This window comes from Eubalaena glacialis, chromosome 2 (genome assembly GCF_028564815.1).
Source record: "Eubalaena glacialis isolate mEubGla1 chromosome 2, mEubGla1.1.hap2.+ XY, whole genome shotgun sequence".
NCBI lineage: Eukaryota > Metazoa > Chordata > Mammalia > Artiodactyla > Balaenidae > Eubalaena > Eubalaena glacialis.
The window spans coordinates 64,311,498-64,330,028 of record NC_083717.1 but is presented as its reverse complement, the minus strand read 5'-3'; the positions used below and the strand labels follow the sequence as shown (position 1 = coordinate 64,330,028).

The 18,531-nt window shown below is 46.7% G+C and overlaps 1 protein-coding gene across 1 annotated transcript in view; it reads right to left on the bottom strand.

Annotated features, from left to right (window-relative positions):
* Positions 1–265: 265 nt before the first annotated feature.
* The window catches only part of CELF6 (CUGBP Elav-like family member 6), a 30,404-nt gene continuing 12,138 nt past the window's right edge, over positions 266–18,531 (bottom strand). The window contains exons 3-13 of the mRNA XM_061181947.1: positions 17,721–17,769; positions 4,030–4,158; positions 3,849–3,928; positions 3,547–3,690; positions 3,297–3,429; positions 3,063–3,209; positions 2,778–2,840; positions 2,442–2,522; positions 2,212–2,355; positions 1,434–1,589; positions 266–569 (exon numbers count right to left, since the gene is read on the bottom strand). Coding sequence (XP_061037930.1) covers positions 1,462–1,589; positions 2,212–2,355; positions 2,442–2,522; positions 2,778–2,840; positions 3,063–3,209; positions 3,297–3,429; positions 3,547–3,690; positions 3,849–3,928; positions 4,030–4,158; positions 17,721–17,769 — 1,098 coding nt within the window. The 3' untranslated portion in view covers positions 266–569; positions 1,434–1,461. The remainder of the gene's footprint in view (positions 570–1,433; positions 1,590–2,211; positions 2,356–2,441; positions 2,523–2,777; positions 2,841–3,062; positions 3,210–3,296; positions 3,430–3,546; positions 3,691–3,848; positions 3,929–4,029; positions 4,159–17,720; positions 17,770–18,531) is intronic.

Here is an 18,531-nt window from a genome sequence, read left to right as displayed (position 1 = left end):
GTGGGGTGGAGGTGGGGGTTAAGAGGGAATGAGACACAGAACAATCTTTCCACAGCCTTCCTCTGCCTAGGCTGGGGCCTTCAAGGGTCTCCTTCACCCTGCCTCCTAGGGATATTTAAAGGCAGCTTTTATTAGACTCTATACTGTCCTTTTTGTTTCTCTTGTGATTTTTGTTTTTGTTTTTGTTTTAATTTATATATATATATATATATATATATATATATATATATATAATTCTATAATTCTTTAAAAAGCAATAGTCCTTTGGTCCCTAAACTCTAAGGAATGATATGATTTTGAAAGAAGTAAATCTGGGCTTCCCTCGTGGAGAAGCCCTTGGCACCCCCCAAGGCCCTCTGCTGGTTCCCCGAGACAGTCACTCCTCAGCCAGCCCTAGGTGCCTTGCCAGCCTGAGCTCTACATCACAGGCACAGAACCCACTTGGTGAAAACAATCCTTAAAGTGGCCTGAGCCCAGGCACTGGCCTTGGGTCCACCTCCATCTGTGGCTGCTCCTTCAGGAAGGGCTGCTCAAGCATTTCTGTGCTTTTCTTTTCCTTTCTTCTCACTCTTCAGTTTCCAATGTTGGGTATTAATTGATAAGGAGAGAGAAAGGGAAAAAAAGGAAAAAATCACTCTGGAGGGCAAGACAAGAAGAGCAGCTTTCCCTACCCGTGACAGGTGAGTGGCTGGCCTCAGGCTCAGGTGAGTGGCTGGACCTCAGGCTTCCACTGAAGCCAGACCCTGTGTCCTGGGTAGATGACCTCAGCCCAGCACCCCCTCCAGAGGGCTCCCTGGGGGTAGTTCAAGTGAGGCAGGGTCCTCTGGACCTTCTGAGACAGCAATCTCTAAAAGTCACAGGCAGCCGGCCCTGCCAGAAACCTGAGAGCTTGTCATCGCCCTCCCCATCACCACCACGCCCTGTAGATCCTGCATCTTCAGTGTATTTGCTTCTCTCCTCATCTACATGTTCACTGCCATTATCCCAGCCCTTACATCCTGTCCCTTCTTTGCTTAAACTCCTCAGTGGTCCTCTACCATCTTCAGGATAAAGTCCAAACTCATGGCCTTTAAGACCCTTCACAAGCTAGCACAAATGTACTTTTCTAGTCTCATTCTCCACCCCCCTGCCCTCCCCACACAGGAATTCTCTACTATGGTCCCCTGTGGCTATCTCTGGAGTGGAATGAACTGGTTGGATCTTACTGTAATTGTCTCTCCCAGACTGTGGGGGCAGGAATGTTGTCTAATTTATCTCAGTCCTTAGATTGAAGGAAAAACACAGCCTCAAACTGAGGATTCCTCCTAACTCCTGGCTCTTCTCTCCCAGACTTTTTCAGAGGTCGATGCCCCCAGCATCCCAAAAGGAATATCAAAGCTGAGAGCGCCTCCATCACTCAGGCCCCATCTGCCGGGGGTCCACTAAGGACTCACCTTTCTGTGGCTGGTCAGTGAGAGTAGATCAGTAAGGCCGGTTGGCATCCTTGGGCCTCTTTAGCTGGACCTTGAGCCTCTTCATGCCAATCTGAAAGCCATTCATGGCCTGAATAGCTGTCTGGGCACTGGTTGGATTGTCAAAGCTAACAAACCCTGGAGGGTGTGTGCAGAGAGGTTAGCTGGGAACTCTGCGTGGCAGGGCCTCCTTTCTCTATGACCAGCCCCTTCTCCTTGCCCCCTCAGGCCAGTTCCATCAATCAGTACTCCTCCACCCTCCAGTGTTTGCACGTGTGCACACACACGGACACATGCTCGTACTTACACAGGCAAGTGGCCTGAGTTTCCTAAACGTGTGATTCTTGGAAGGACAGGAGGTAATTCTGAGTGTGTGTATTGGGGAAGCAGGTAGTGTGTTGGTGGGGTGTTTCCCTGTCTTTCCCTAGCATGGGAAAACTCTCTCTCTCCACAGCCCCCATTCTGGTCCTCTGAATTGCAGTTGGAGGGGATCTCTGGTCCCAGACCCAGACTCCACCTGCCCTGGCTAGACTCTAAAGCCTAACCTGGTTGAAGATCTACCAGACACCTGACCTTCCCAGGTGAACCTGAAATAGACTTGTTCCTGGTCTGGGCTTAGCCTCATCATTGGTCTGTGACCCTGCTGAGCACTATACACTCAGTTTCTAGGAATCATTGACTTCTGGAGGTACAGTCTTAGGGTCTGTAAGGAATCTCGAAGTTGGGAGTGGGAGAGGCCTAGGGATGGGGCTCAGCTCACCGAAACACTTGCTCTGGTTGGTGGCTCGATCCACAAAGACTTTGGCAGAGACAACGGCTCCAAAGGGCAGGAATGTCTGGATGAGTTCTGCATCACCAAACTCCTGAGGCAGGTGATAGATGAAGAGGTTACAGCCTTCGGGGCCTGCAGGAACAGGAGCACGCTGGTTCAGGGGAGGAATCCTGAGTCCAGCCCCACCAGGCCCTGATCTCCAGACCCCTGTCCCTCACCTTCTCTTTGCTGCTGGGGCAGGCCTGAAGGCTGCTGGGGAAAAGTTGTGCTCACTGGGGCATAGGCCGACGGATAGGCTGCTGGAGACAGAGGTGGGAGTGGGCAGTGACCCCGAGGAGCCACCCCCAATCAGGGCCCCATCTGCCTGGCCACCTTTGACCAACTCTGCCAGTACACAGTAACCCTCACCCCTAGAAAGGTCGTTCTGGGTCCAAGGGTGGGCAAAAGGAGGGTCGGACTCCTCAGAACAGAGCCTAACCCCCCCCCCCACCAAATCTCCCTATTACTTTCTGGGGCCCTTCAAACCCCCCAGGCCGCGTAGCGCCAAATGAAACCTGCGTAGTGGTGCATCCCAGCGTAGGCCTGCTGCAGGGGGTCAGCCACGCCGGGACTCTGGGCTGGGGAGAGAGGGGCGCAAGGCCCACAGTGAAGGTGGGCTGGCGGGCGGGCAGGGTAAGGTGAGAACGCAGGGAGTGTGGAGGGAGGCTGTGAGAGGCAGCAGGGAAGGAGGAGGAGCCCCTTCTCAAGGAGGCCAGGCCCTGCCACCCGCCCTCCACCCCGACCCCCGCTCCCCACTCCATTTTGGGGGAGATTTGGGCGGAGAGGGTGGGGGAGCCCACCTGGGTAAGGAGAGAGCCCGTTATTGTAGAGACTGTCCGAGCCAGGTTGCCCGTTGGTCTGGGGGGTCAGGGGGCCGAATCCATTGACCCCGATGGGCGCCGGGAGACCCGGAAGCGTGCTGGGGCCGCCGCCCTGCGGGGAGTTGGCTGCAGGTGGCGAGGAGGTGGGAGAGTCAGGCCGCAGCCCCGCCCCGCCCCGCCCCCGCCGCGGGCCCCGCCCCCTGCGCACAGTACCTGCAGCCGGCAAGAGCGGCGCGGCTACCAGGCTGAAGGCCGCCACGTGCTGCATCTGTGCCGCCACTGCGGCCACCGGGCCGAGGCCCGGGCCCTGCGCCGCCGCCAGCAGGGCCGCCTGGTGCTGCAGGATCTTTGGGAGGGAAGAAGGGCGGGTGTGGAGGGCCCAGCGGCGGGCATCTGCCCCGGCGCCCCACCCCGCGCCTGGCTCACCCGCTGCCCGCCCGCGCCCGCCGGGCCAGGCACTTACAGCGGTGGTGTAGGCTCCGCAGGCCCCCAGCGGCAGCGGCGCCGGCTGCAAGGCACCCAGCTGGCCCGCCATCTGCTGCATCCGCCGCAGCGCGCGCTCGCGGTCCGTGTCCGCCAGCTTGACCACGAGGCTGGACGAGGCGCCCTGAGTTAAGGCAGGGGAGGCTGCAAGGACGGGTCTAGACCTCAGCCCCGGGCCTGGGCCGAGGGCCTTGCTCCTCAGGCCCTTTCCCCGGCATGTGGGGAGGAGGAGCCAGTCCCCAGACCCCTGGCCTCACCCCGGGCCCCGGCGCCCGCCCTCACCGCCATGGTCCGGCTGCCGTGCAGACTCTGGATGGCCGCCTGAGCTTCCCCTTGACTCCCGAACTTCACAAAGGCACAGCCTGGGGCAGGATAGAGGTGGCTCAGGTCACAGAGGCCAAAGGGTCATGTGGTCCGGAGTGAGGCGGGGTCATCAGGAAATCCAGGGGTCAGCTCAAGTCACCTTTACTGGTGCCATCGGGGCTCCGCAAGACGGTGCACTCCTCGATGTGGCCAAAGGGCTGGAACAGGCGTCTGACGTCCTCCTCACCCTGTTGCTTGCCCAGCATACCCACAAACAGTTTTCGGTCCTCTGGGGACAAATCCAGGAGTCACCTGGGAACCCTAAGACCTCTTGGACTCCCCAGAGTAACAGGAGGAGCCTAGGAAGGTAGTTAACCACGGTCTAGCTCTGGGAGGAGGTGAGTGAGCAGGCCCTACTCACCTGGGGCCACAAGGTTGGGTTTCTTTGAGGGGCAGGATGACCTACAGACAGATCTGGAGGAAAGAAACTCCAGATTTCCATCAGGAAAACCTGGGTCCTGGAACTCATTGCTGCTCTTGTGGGAAGTGATTCAGTCCATATTTTTGGTTGGATAGAGCCCTACCTGCATCATTTTATATGTTTGACCTTTCTGTTCTTAGAGTCTGGGAAATGCTATTTTGGACCATTTCAGCCCTATTAAGGGAGGGGAGTCCTCAGAGGAGTCCTTGTATTCATACTGGGTCTGGAGAAGATAAGTACACCCTCCCGATAAGCCTGATGGCAGTGGCTAGAGTCCAGGATTCTGGGTCAAAAAAAAACAGCACAGAAAGCAGTTGTCTCATTGCACTGCCTCAACCCCAGACCATGAGCACTGGAATGATGAATCCCCAACTCTAGCACCCAACCCAACCTGCGTGCCCCTCCCAAAGGCCTAAAGAGAACAGGAAGCTTGGGTTCCTGATCCTCCAACGTTGGCATTTTGCCCACTATGCTTACTAAACTAATGACCCCTTTCCTTACCTCCCTTATTCCCTCACTGAGCTTCCAGGGCCCTCACTGAGCCCTGCTGCCTCCTCTCTGACTTCCCCTGTTTTCCTGCCTTGATCTCTCCCCAGGTGTTCATGCTATGGGAGAACAAGTTCTGCCTATAGACCTGGGTGGCCACCTGAGGATCCTTCCCTGTGTCCACCCTTCCTATGGGAATGGTAGAGATGCCCAGAAAGGGGCATAAGCTGGGCCCCGTGACCTTGGAGAAAGCTGGAGAGCTGGGGCTGGAAACCAGGGCTTAGCTGCACATCCAGCAAGTCGGGCCTCAGGAGCACTATCCAGGAGTGTGTGGTAGAGGAGCCCAGCCCACAGGTCCTGCTGTCAAAGCCCCTCTCATCTGCACCAAGGTAAGTCTCTGATTTTGAGATGGGGCTTCATCAGCGTAATACAAGTTGGGAGAGAAAGAGTGGGTGGGAATCTGGCTTCAGGCTTCACCTTTGAGATCCTGAAGCCCAAGAAAACCCATCCCAAACTCCTTCACTCTTTGACAAGCTTGGCCAGGCTGATGGGGGTCCTTGGATCCTGAGTGCAAAGGAAACAAGGCTGGTGAAGGTCATAGACTGAAGCCTGGGTGACAGTGAAAAGGAAGAACAGACTGGCCAAAATTAGCAGTGGAGGGAATCTCCAACAAGGCTATGTGTGTGTGTCCATATTTCACCTGGATGGTGTGGGGTTCAGCCTAGGCTGCCCTGGGTACCTTGGTATCTGTCGCCTGCCTGTTAATGCTGTGTCTGTATGGAGGGCAGGGGCTGTGGCTTATATGGGACAGACAGAGTGTGTTTCAGCAGAATCCTGCCCTCTGTCCAGAGGATTACTGCCCAGAAATCCTGACGGGGAAAGGATAGATAATGTACTTGTGGCCAGAATTCCAGTAGAGGTACCAACCTTCTGTGGTGAGAGTACAAACCAGTGGGTGTACTTCACTCCTGGGAGGGTTAGCCACAGAATAGTGCCCTTGGAATGGATCACTGGTTTCCTAACCTTTTAAAGCAGCTGTGAAATCCATTGTTCTAACAAAAATATTAGGATGAAGCTCAAAATGTAAGAGAAAAGTAGAACTGCTTGGAAAAGCCAGAAAAGTAAGAGGAGGGCTGGAGTTCCTCTTGCTTCATCTTCCCCTGGTACTCCCTCGAGGGGGCTCCAAGGAAAGTCCTTTGTAAACCACTGACCTAAAAGACAGAGAATAGAATTCCATACGGTGTATGAAGAGGGATCTGAGATCATTCTCTTCAGGAACCTGAGAAGTCAGGAAAGGTCTTTCATGATTCTCTTGACTAATCTGATGGTGGCTTTGCCTTGACATTGGAAGACAGGCCCTATTTGGTCAGGGAATCAAACCCTCTGAGATTGTTATTGTTCTGCGCTATGAAACTAAATTATGCCCATGCATCTACAAGAGGCCCAGGAGGGGCTGGAGAAGTTCCTAGGGTCTCCAGAGTCTCAGGGCTTCATGATGCCCTAATTTATAGTGCAGCTGTGACATTGGGTAGGGTCTGCAAGACGGTGACAGCACCTAGGTAAGCTGTCATGCCACATGGAACAGCATCCAGGTAGCCCTAGGTAGGAAGGGAGAGATCATGGCTGAGATGGAGCCCCCAGGACAGAAAAGAGGTTTGTGTGAACAGTGGTCCAATCCTTCATCTGCTCTTCCTCTTTCTGCTCTTTTCTGATGATGGTGGTCAGTCACAGCTCATGTCACAGACCATGAAATTCTCTGATCCTTCTGTTCCAGTGAGAGTCTCCCAAATTAAGAATTTCCATTTCCATGATAGGGCACTGCCTCTATGGTTCTAGACTACTGGGCTGTACAGAATTTGAAATTGAAATGAGGTTGGGCTATGGGCTAATCTCTATGCTGCCCATTTCACAGATATCACCTTGAATCCTGGTGTCCTCTTTGCCACTTTACAGGGACCTTGATGGTGTTTGACAGGAGGATGATCTGGGTCACAGTGAATATAAGCATCAGATGATCCTGAAATGGTGGGATAAGTTTCTTAAGAGACCTGGTCAAAGAGAATTACAGGCTAGACTCCTGAGAGTAGCCCGCAAATCCACAGCCCTGAAGATTTTGAGGGCTGATGCATGCTCCCAGAGAGATGGAGATGATGGGATATAGCCCAGAAAATGCAATATCCTCTAGGTCAAACTATACCAGTTTGGTAGAAAGAGGATTCTGTAAGAGGTAGGTCGGAAATGTCTGAATAAAATCATTCCGTGAGTGGTGGGTGGGTCCCTAGAAAGATGGAAATTCAAACTGGGAGGCTCAACTTTCCTGGAGTGGATGGAATTGGAAGATAGCATCAGTGTGGAGTTGAGACATAGTTGGAAAGACACACAGTTGAACGGTGTAACTGCATTTTCATGATGGCCACCTATGTGTACTCCTTGCTCTTCTACCAAATGCTTTTTTGAACCCAAACCAAGTTGTTTGGACCCTAGAGGTTCATCTCCATAAAGCTGTCTTGCACAGCTGGTCATACAGGGATTCTAATGTAGCAAATGATGGGGTTGGAAGCCCAGAGTCAGAGTCAGTCCACTCCATCTTCCTCAGGAAAGGTATCAAGATGCTGTTCTAGAAAGAAGGCTCTGCCCAAGTTGGCCCAAAGAAGTCCCAAGTTTCTGGCTTCTAAGCCCCTCACAGCCACTCACTTCCATGTTGGTGGGATATCATGATTGTAGAAACAGTGCAGGGACAAGATTTCAGCATTGGGGTACCAACCATCTGACACATCCTAAAATTACCAGTCCACCTTTCCATCCAAACACCAACCCAGGAGATCCTATTGATGGCAGCATTTGATGCTCTGACGTTCTCAGTGATGATTGCAGCATAAGGAGCCAAGGAAGACTAGGAAATGAGTGAAGGAAATATCCAGGGGAAACAAAATCTCCTGATCAGATCTGATGAGTATCAAGGAGGGCTTTAATTCCAAAAGAAAACTATTAGAACTAAGAAACAAATTCAGCAAAGTTCTCCTATTAAAAAAATCAACAGGGACTTCCCCGGTGGAGCAGTGGTTAAGAATCCGCCTGCCGGATTTCCCTGGTGGCGCAGTGGTTAAGAACCCTCCTGCCAATGCAGGGGACATGGGTTCGAGCCCTGGCCCGGGAAGATTCCACATGCCGCAGAGCAACTAAGCCTGTGTGCCACAACTACTGAGCTTGTGCTCTAGAGCTCACGAGCCACAACTGCTAAAGCCCGTGCATGTAGAGCCCATGCTCCTCAACAAGAGAAGCCACTGCAATGAGAAGCCCGCGCACCACAACAAAGAGTAGCCCCCACTCGCCGCAACTAGAAAAGCCTGCGCGCAGCAGCGAAGACCCAACGCAGCCAAAAATTAAAAATATAAATAAATAAATAAATTTATTTAAAAAAAAAAGAATCCGCCTGCTAATGCAGGGGACATGGGTTCGAGCCATGGTTTGGGAAGATCCCACATGCCGTGGAGCAGCTAAGCCTGTGCGCCACAACTACTGAGCCTGCACTCTAGAGCCCGCGAGCCACAACTACTGAGCCCGCATGCCAGAACTACTGAAGCCCGTGGGCCTAGAGCCGTGCTCCGCAGCAAGAGAAGCCACCATAATGAGAAGCCCGCGCACCATAACGAAGAGTAGCCCCCGCTTACTGCAACTAGAGAAAGCCCGCACACAGCAACAGAGACCCAATGCAGCCAAAAATACATAAATAAATAAATAAATAAGTACATTTATTTATTTATTTATTTATTTAAAAAAAATCAACAAAAAAATCAGTTGTGTTTCTATAGACTAGCAATGAGCAATCTGAAAATGAAATTAAGAAAACTATTCCACCTAGCATCAAAAAGAATAAAATACTTAGGAATAAATTTAAACAAGGCTGCAAAAGACTTGTATCCTGAAAACTACAAAATATTGCTGAAGAAAACTGAAGAAGACACAAATAAATGGAAGACATCCTATGTTCATGAATTGAAAGACTTAATGTTGTTAGATGTCAGTACTACCCAAAGCAATCTACAGATTTAATGCAATACCTATCAAAATTTCAGTGGCATTTTCTTAAGAAACAGAAAAATCGATCCTAAAATTCATATGGGATCTAAAGAGATCCTGAATAGCCAAATAATCTTGGGGAGAAAAAGAATTTTGGAGGTCTCAGAGTATCTGATTTCAAAACTTATTACAAAGCTACAGTAATCAAAGTGTGGTACTGGCATAAAGAGAGACATTTAGACCAATGGAGTAGAATAGAAAGGCCAGAAATAAGCCCTCACATATATGGTCAAATGATTTTCGACAAGAGTGCCAGTCTTTTAAACAAATGTTGCTAAGAAAGCTGGACATCTACATACAAAAGAATGAAGTTGGACCCTTACATTGTACTGTATACAAAAATTAAATGAAAACGGATCAAAGATAAACATAAATGCTAAAACTATAAAACTCCTTGAAGAAACAGGGGGAAAGCTTCATGACCTTACATTTGGCAGTGATTCCTTGGATATGACACCAAAAGCACAGGCAACAAAAGTAAGAATAGAAATTTTGGACTACATCAAATTTTAAAACTACTGTGCATCAAAGGACACAACCAGAGTGAAAAGGCAACCTACAGAATGGGAGAAAATATTTGCAAACCATATATCTGATAAAAGTTTAATATCCAGAATATATAAAGAGCTCCTATGACTCAACAACAACAAAAATAATTCAATTTTTAAAAATGGGCAAAAGATCTGAATAGATAGTTCTCCAAAGAAGATATACAATGACCAACAAATATATGAAAAGATGCCCAAAATCACTAATAATTAAGAAAGTGCAAATAAAAACTATGAGATATCAACTGACACCCATTAGGATGACTGCTATTAAAAAAACGGGGGGGAGGAAATAAGTGTTGGCAAGGATGTGGAGAAATTATGTATGTATGTGCACTAATGTAGAATGGTACAAGCCGCTATGGAAAACAGTACGGCGGTTCCTCAAAAAATTAAAAATAGAATTACCATATTATCCAGCAATACCAGTTCTGGGTATATATCCAAAAGAATTGAAAGCAGAGTCTCAAAGAGATATTTGTACACTCATGTTCACATTAGTATTATCCACAATAGTCAAAAGGTAGAAGCAACCTAAATGTCTATCAACCAATGAATGGATAAACAAAATATAGTATATATGTACAATGGAATATCATTCGGCTTTTAAAAGGAAGGAGAAATCTAAAAAAAAAAAAATGGTTCTGAAGAACCTAGGGGCAGGACAGGGATAAAGACGCAGACGTAGAGAATGGACTTGAGGACACAGGGAAGGGGAAGGGTAAGCTGGGACGAAGTGAGAGAGTGGCATGGACATATATACACTACCAAATGTAAAATAGATAGCTAGTGGGAAGCAGCCACATAGCACAGGGAGATCAGCTCGGTGCTTTGTGACCACCTAGAGGGGTGGGATAGGGAGGGTGGGAGGGAGACGCAAGAGGGAGGAGATATGGGGATATATGTATATGTATAGCTGATTCACTTTGTTGTAAAGCAGAAACTAACACACCATTGTAAAGCAATTATACTCCAATAAAGATGTTAAAAAAAAAAAAAAAAAGAAAGGAGATTCTGACACATGCTGCAACATGGATGAAACTTGAGGACATTATGCTAAGTGATATAAGCCAGTCACAAAAAGACGGTTGCCAGGGTCTGGAGGGAGGGAGAAATGGAGAGTTGTTGGTTAATGGGTACAGACTTTGAGTTTTGTAAGATGAAAAAGTTCTGGAGGTTGCACAGCAATGTGAGTATTGCTAACAGTATTGAGCTGTACTCTTAAAAATGGTAAAGATAGTAAAGATTATGTTATGTCTGTTTTACCCCAATTAAAAGAAAATACAGTGAAGGAGGAGGCCTGAAAAATAGGGACTTAGATTAAGAAAGAACAGAGACTCCACTGTTCCTTCATCCTGATCCAGGAGAGCCAGGAGGCGAGTAAGAAAGGTAGACCAAGCCTGGGCTTTCAGGTTCCCTTAAGAGAGAAGATCTCAGCCTCCGGAGATGCATTTTTCTTCTGTGGGCTATACACTTGTACCTGAAGGGCTTGTCAGAGGTTCAGCCATAGCCATGGCCTAAAAGTGTTACAACAATTAGCTTTGGGTGATCCACTCTGAGTCAAACTGAAGGAAAGCACCACTCTTTTCCTTCGGAGGTAGAATGCATTTCAGGAAGTGAAACATTAAATTGACATTACCAGGTCTTATGCAGTACTGTGAGCCTTATCTAGTCAGGTTTTAGTTGGAAGAATACTTGTTAGAATTAAATCAGTGTGAGGATCAAAGACAGATATGAGTGTCAACTGACTAATAGAACAGTTGTTGCTAAGATCCGTGTCTGATTTAGGCCAGAGAATATGTCCCAGTATTAAGAACTTCTGAAAATTCTAGCTCAAAATTTAACTTTAACTTAAAGTTTGGTTGTTAAACACTGAATAGAATAGAATTCTAGAAAAAAAAAAATTGGAAAAGATGGCTTACTTAGATAGTAATATATGTTTATTACTCAAAATCCAGGCTGATATTTAAACAAACCCTTGCAAATTCAGGCAGAAATTAAACAATTATAGGATGGTTATAGGAGGGTTGATGTGATGACAGATAATTGGCTTTTGAGTTAAACCAAATGTGAAGATTAAAAAACAGAGGCATTACTTCAGAAAAAGTTTTAAATTTTAAAGTAAAAAAAAAAAAAAAACCCTTAAAGTGAAAAGATTGCATGGATTTATTACTTAAACTATTTCTGTACCGTAAGCATCTTGGATCTGTAAATATTTGCTAAGTAAAAAATACAGCCAAGTTGGGGAAAGAGCAATCACAATTGTGACTTATGAATTTATTGATTTTATGTTATAAAATTTGAAAGATAGGAAAGAAAATACAGGAGTTCAGTGATTTTGAAGATTTTGCCTTAGAACTAAAAAATACTTTCCCTATATGACTGGTACTTACAGTTCAACTTATTTTTAGTGTTTCCATAGTAGAGATAATCTAAGTTAGGAAAAATCAACCACAGTCTCCATGCTGAAGAGCAGATAAAATAGATCTATTTAGTTACCACTGTCTGAGGGACTTAGGGATCCCTAGCTCTGACCTCATGTAATTTGAGGTTAATTTAACATTTTGAAATACATGAACTTTGAATTTTCATTCAGGCAAACATTTTAATGTTCACATTCAATTAAACACAAATGCTGAGGGAAAAGTTTTTGGCACTATGTATATTTAATTAGAAATGGGCGCCTTGGGCTTCCCTGGTGGCGCAGTGGTTAAGGATCCACCTGCCAATGCAGGGGACACAGGTTCAAGCCCTGGTCCAGGAAGATGCCACGTGCCACGGAGCAACTAAGCCCGTGAACCACAACTACTGAAGCCCGCTTGCCTAGAGCCTGTGCTCCGCAACAAAAGAAGCCACCGCAGTGAAAAGCCCGCGTACCGCGATGAAGAGTAGCCCCCGCTCACCACAACCAGAGAAAGCCCGTGCACAGCAACAAAGACCCAATGCAGCCAAAAATAAATAAATAAAATAAATAAATGTATTTAAAAAAAAAGAAATGGGCGCCTTTAGTATATTATGAGATAATTTCCTTTTGGAAAATTAGATTAATTTTCCTTTAAGAGTGTACTGTTCAGGGGCTTCCCTGGTGGCGCAGTGGTTGAGAATCTGCCTGCCAATGCAGGGGACACGGGTTCGAGCCCGGGTCTGGGAAGATCCCACATGCCGCGGAGCAACTGGGCCCGTGAGCCACAACTACTGAGCCTGCGCGTCTGGAGCCTGTGCTCCGCAACAAGAGAGGCCGTGATAGTGAGAGGCCCGCGCACCGCGATGAAGAGTGGCCCCCGCTTGCTGCAACTAGGGAAAGCCCTCGCACAGAAACGAAGACCCAACACAGCCAAAAATAAAATAAATAAAATTTAAAAGGAAAAAAAGCTCTAAAAAAAGAGTGTACTGTTCAAAGGACTTCCCCTGGTGGCGCGGTGGTTAAGAATCCGCCTGCGAATGCAGGGGACACGGGTTCGAGCCCTGGTCGGGGAAGATACCACATGCCACGGAGCAACTAAGCCCGTGCACCACAACTACTGAGCCTGCGCTCTAGAGCCCACATGCCACAACTACTGAGCCCACGTGCCACAGCTACTGAAGCCTGCGTGCCTAAAGCCCATGCTCCGCAACAAGAGAAGCCACCGCAATGAGAAGCCCGCGCACCGCAACGAAGAGTAGCCCCCACTCGCCACGACTAGAGAAAGCCCGCACACAGCAACGAAGACCCAACGCAACCAAAAATAAATAAATAAATTTATTGAAAAAAAAAAAAGAGTGTACTGTTCAATGCCACAGGATGTAAAATATAGGCACAGAGCATGGAGTATATGAACAGTGTGGGACTTGACTGCAGAATTTATGGGAACTGGGATACATTAAACATATGTATAAATATATATGTATAAACATACACATAGGGCTGGCATACATTAAAAGGCTACTATAATATAGTCCATGAAGACTTGGATGCACTCTGAGTGCCACCAAGGCTACGAGGGATGACCATGAAAGAAGAGGACCCCAGACCTTCTATCGGGCAGATCTTGTGTTGCTACTATTATTGCATTGTAAGCATTGAATGTGCAAGTGTTACCAGTAACTTATAAAAGTAATGCAACATACAGTGTGTTTAAAATACAGGTTATTTCGAAGTGCCTACGAGGGGACTCCAAGTCAGACGGGGAAAGTCAGAGATGGCTTTGCCCTCAGAGCCTCTGTTTCCTTATTTGGAAGCTTGGAGGAAATCGCTCTTCCTGCCCTACCTATTCTAGAAGCTTGTGGGGGGGAATCAAGTTCATGAGACTATCTGTGACCTGTAGAGCATGGTTATACAGAGAGTCTTATGATCTTTCAGATTTAGAAGGAGCCGTTTGGTCTCTAGGAACAAATGGGTGGTTTTAAGAACAATGATGTTGTAGGTAATGTTATAGCGGGAAGAAAACAGGATGTCTCTGTATCTTTCCAAGGTGTTATGAAAAATGTTTTTATAAATTTGCTTTAAACATTTTTTTCAATGAAAACAATTTTACTTCTATTCAGGCTCTCCCCTGCTGTGCTAACACTTTGATTTCTACAACATTGGCTGGAAGTGAAAATAAAACAGACATATAATAGAAGTTATAAGAAAATAAAATAAAAAATAGGTTATTTCAACCACAAACCTCATGTTTAGTGATTAAAAATAAGAGTAATACTACTCTGTTGCATTGGCATGAAAATTCAAGAGATAGAATGTAAAGTAACTATTTTTGTCAAAAAGCTCATGCATGTGTACATAATAGAATACTCCTGTATGGCAGATGGGAAAGAAAATGGCAGTCTTTGGACCAAAGAAGCAAACCTGATAGGTTTAGTTAGGCTGTCACAATGCTGGCCCACTTTTAAAAATTGAATTAGTTGCCAACATTTAATATAATTAAAACAGAAAACTTTCATTATGTCATGACAGTCTCACCCATTTAGGGTTACTTACCTGGCTCCTATAGCATTTGAGTTAGTGATTCCTGTTTTATGGGAAGAAAAATCTAATAATCCCTTCCAGAAAAAAATGGCAAAATTTTGGAAGATTACATTTGCCTTGATACCCCCTTGATTATGTCTGCATTGATATGTCTGCATTGATACAGTATTTTTGTAAGATGTAAAAATCATTATTAATCAACTGTAAACAAAGGATTTAATTTCAGGAATAATTTTAAAATATGCAAGCTCAAAGGCTTAACTGTATCAGGGCAGGTGTGACCATTAACTCTGAAGGTTTATAGAATGTTTGGGATAACAGAGATGAGACTTGAATGGGACAAGCGGTCCTACATTGGTGTCAAATGTTACATTTCAAAACCAAATTCAATACCATTTTAAAAGTTGAGTTTCTAAAGCATTAATTTGTGTTAAAATTCAGCAGAGAGCTGAACTCACTTTTGAAGAGATATATAATAGCATTGAAGAGAAGAAACACATTTTGATTAGTATCTAACACAGATCAGTTGGTAGTAAAATACTTGTAAATTGTAAAGACCCAACTGTTTTGCAAGACTTAATACATATGCCTCCTCTCTCCCAAATGTGTATCAGGGAACATTTGGTGACTTTGAGTGGGAACACGAAAGAATTGAGAGATCTGGTCATCCAAAACTGCAAGAAGGATTATCCATAGATGCCTTTGGAGTATATGCTCTTTAAAAGCCATCACTTAAGCAATGTAAAGCAATTATACTCCAATAAAGATGTTAAGAGAAAAAGAAAAGCCATCACTTGTCAAGAAATAGCTATGTTATACATAACTACTAAAATTATGAATTCTACTGCCAGGCAGACCTCTTTTCAGCTAGATTTTCTTTTCCTGCTCTCTTGAGCTGCTCGGAATCTGAACAGGTGTAGAGGTGAAATGCCATATGTACAGAATGTGTCAGTGATATTACACCTGAAAAACTTGTACAAAAACGGGGAGGCAAATGATAAAACTCATGCTGATGCCACTGCTAGGAGCCCAGATGGCCAAGACATCTGGACTGGGCTAAGCAGAAGCATAATCGGCGTGGAGGCCTCCTTTGGGCAGTGGCCCTCACCCTGGCAAGGGGTGTTGGACTCCAAGCAGCGAGTGTGACCCCAGCATCCTGGATTTAGTTCCTGAACCAGACTCCAAGTTGCATTATGTTCTTCTGAGCTCTGTACCTGCTCTTCCCTCTACCTGAAATACTTGCTCCCTTGCTTCTCCTTTTTCTATTTGACTACTTCTTGTTCATCCTTGAGATCTCAGCTTAAATATTACCACCTCTGGGAGCCCACCTTGACCTCCCAGACTAAGGTGCCCCATGTTTTCCCCAATGCTTTTCAATCCCCCAGGACTTGAAAAGCATTGATCACACTGGATGATAGCTTTGTTTTACTGTTTATATCCCCTTATAGCTCCAGAGCTCCATGAGGCCAGGTGCCAGGTCTGCCTTGCATTCCTAATGTGGAGTAAGTTACTCAAAAGATATGGGTTGGATGGTTGAACAAACTACAGCCCAACCTGTCTGCTTCTTAGCTCACTCAAGTACTCTCAGGTTGCCTCTCAGCTGTCTAGTGTTTGTGGGCAGGGCTGAGAAGATGGCCAACATTGGCCCTGATGCCTAACAGTTTCCCAAGAGGCAGAAATTCTTGGGACAAGTGAACCAGAGGTTTGGTATGCAGCCTGGAACTTCTCAAAAACCAGTCTGGAAAGAATGAGATGGAAAAGGAGGATGTGTGTTTGGAGGAGAGAGAGGAAGCTTGGAAATATCTCCTCAAGACAAAGTGGGATGATAACATCTTGACCAGAAGTGGAGAATCAAAGACCAAAGATCAGAAAATCTAAAAGGAGGAAGAATGGATTTCTTGGAGGAAAGAACTCCACAATGGAACTATGAAACTACTAGAGTCCCTTGTAGGTGTGGACACTGAGCCTGAAGTCTGAGAGGATGTGCAGAATTATTAGGAGTCAATAAATGTCTGTCAATTGGGTTCCATTCTCTCCCTGATCTTGGGCAGCTTCTTTTACCTAATAAAAAGCCATGGCTGACCTCCCCAAGAGGGGGAGAGAGTCTTATTTAAGAGAGAGTCAGCAAATGTCAGGGAGGGCTCCAGGCAGATTTCTTGGAATGATTTAACACCCAAGGGCAAGAAAGACACCAAGAACTGACACCAGAAGCTAGTATTGCTTTTCCAGCATGGAAGCCAGCCAGAACTCGGCTGGTTGTCAAAAAGCACAGGCTCGGATGGACCTAGAGTCTGTCATACAGAGTGAAGTAAGTCAGAAAGAGAAAAACAAATACTGTATGCTAACGCAAATATATGGAATCTAAAAAAATTGTACTGATGAACCTAGTGGCAGGGCAGGAATAAAGATGCAGACATAGAGAACGGACTTGAGGACACGGGGTGGGGGAAGGATAAGCTGGGACAAAGTGAGAGAGTGGCATGGACATATATATACTACCAAACGTAAAATAGATAGCTAGTGGGAAGCTGCTGCGTAACACAGGGAGATCAGCTCCGTGCTTTGTGACGACCTAGAGGGGTGGGACAGGGAGGGTGGGAGGGAGATGCAAGAGGGAAGGGATATGGGGATATATGTATACATATAGCTGATTCACTTTGTTGTACAGCAGAAACTAACACAACATTGTAAAGCAATTATACTCTAATAAAGATTAAAAAAAAAAAGCACAGGCTCTCAAGCCCTCCTGTTCTTAAGGAGCATTAGTCTTTCTGTACTAGGAAACAGTGCAGCTAAAAAAAAAACTTTTGAAGACTTTCCATGGTCCTCAGCATAGAGTTCAGTTCCTTAATATGGCCTACAAAATCTATCTTACCAGCCTCATCTTTTTCCCAAGGCAACTGAAATGAAGGAATGAGTGGCTCCAACCCAGACTGGACTGAGTTCTCTGTAATCAGAAGATCTGGAAAAGGAAAATAACTCTAACCTGGTTCTTCAAACAAACCTGGAAGTTCCACCTGTTAAAACAGGAATGAACTCTCTCCAGGGGCAAGGTGGCAAGAACTCCCTTCCTCTGTGTCCAGCCTCTATCTCCTGCCTCTTCTGGGTCTGGGGATGCTGGGACCCCATCCCTCCTTAGTCTGACCTGGGATGGCTGAGTTGTCTGGTGCTAAGTAATCTGGTCCCTCCCTACTTGCCCCCCTTACCCAGGGAGGCTCTAGTAATAAACCCTAGGTAGGCCTGACTCCAGAAGTGGGCCCACCATCCCCGACATGGATGATACCCTGCGATTCGGCAGGCAGACAAGTTACCTCCTCGGCCCTCACTGGCAGCCGGCTTCACTTGGATGGGACGATTCATCTGAAAGACATCGGACCAACACACCCAGTCAGCATGACTGCCTGGCCCTGCCCCGGCTTCTCCACCCCTGGACTCCTCAGGATCTAATCCCTCACCCCTTTGAACTCTACACCCCACCACTCTCACACAGGGATTATAGATTTTCTCCAAGATTCCTCCCTTAAAGGCAGGAATTTAGAAGGTGCTGAAGCCTGAAGGATTAGGCGATAGGAAGTTCAGGGGCAAGCAGAGGAGGGACTGTGGAGGTCAAAGAGATTCTCCTGCCTTGGCTCTGTGTAGGGACCATGTGCGGCCTGTCCCTCTGGCTCCTGGGCTTCCTTAAAGGCTTTGGGTGCGAGGAATTGGGTAGGAGGGCAGATTTGCGTTCTGTGTCTAAAACTGAGAATATACTTCTATGTGTCACTTAGATTAAACAATCTGGGAATCAGATTTAGGGCCACCTACCCCCAACTCTGCCATTTAATGGTTGTATGACTTCGAGTAAGCCATCCTCTCTCAGATTCAACTTGTCAAATGAGAAAAACCTTCCCCAAGCTTCTAGGTCACCATAGTTTCTACCCTCAGCCTCTCAGTCCCCTCCCTGGGACCCCTTCCCCTGAGGATGCTGGAGTTCTCCAGGGCACCCTCCTTGGCCCTACTCATCCCACTCTTCCCTTTCTTCCTGGCTAATCTCATATACACCCACAGCCTCAGCTCCTGTCCCCACAGTGATGACTCAGAGCCCTGCGTCTCCAGCCTGTACCTCCCTCCTGAGCTTCAGAC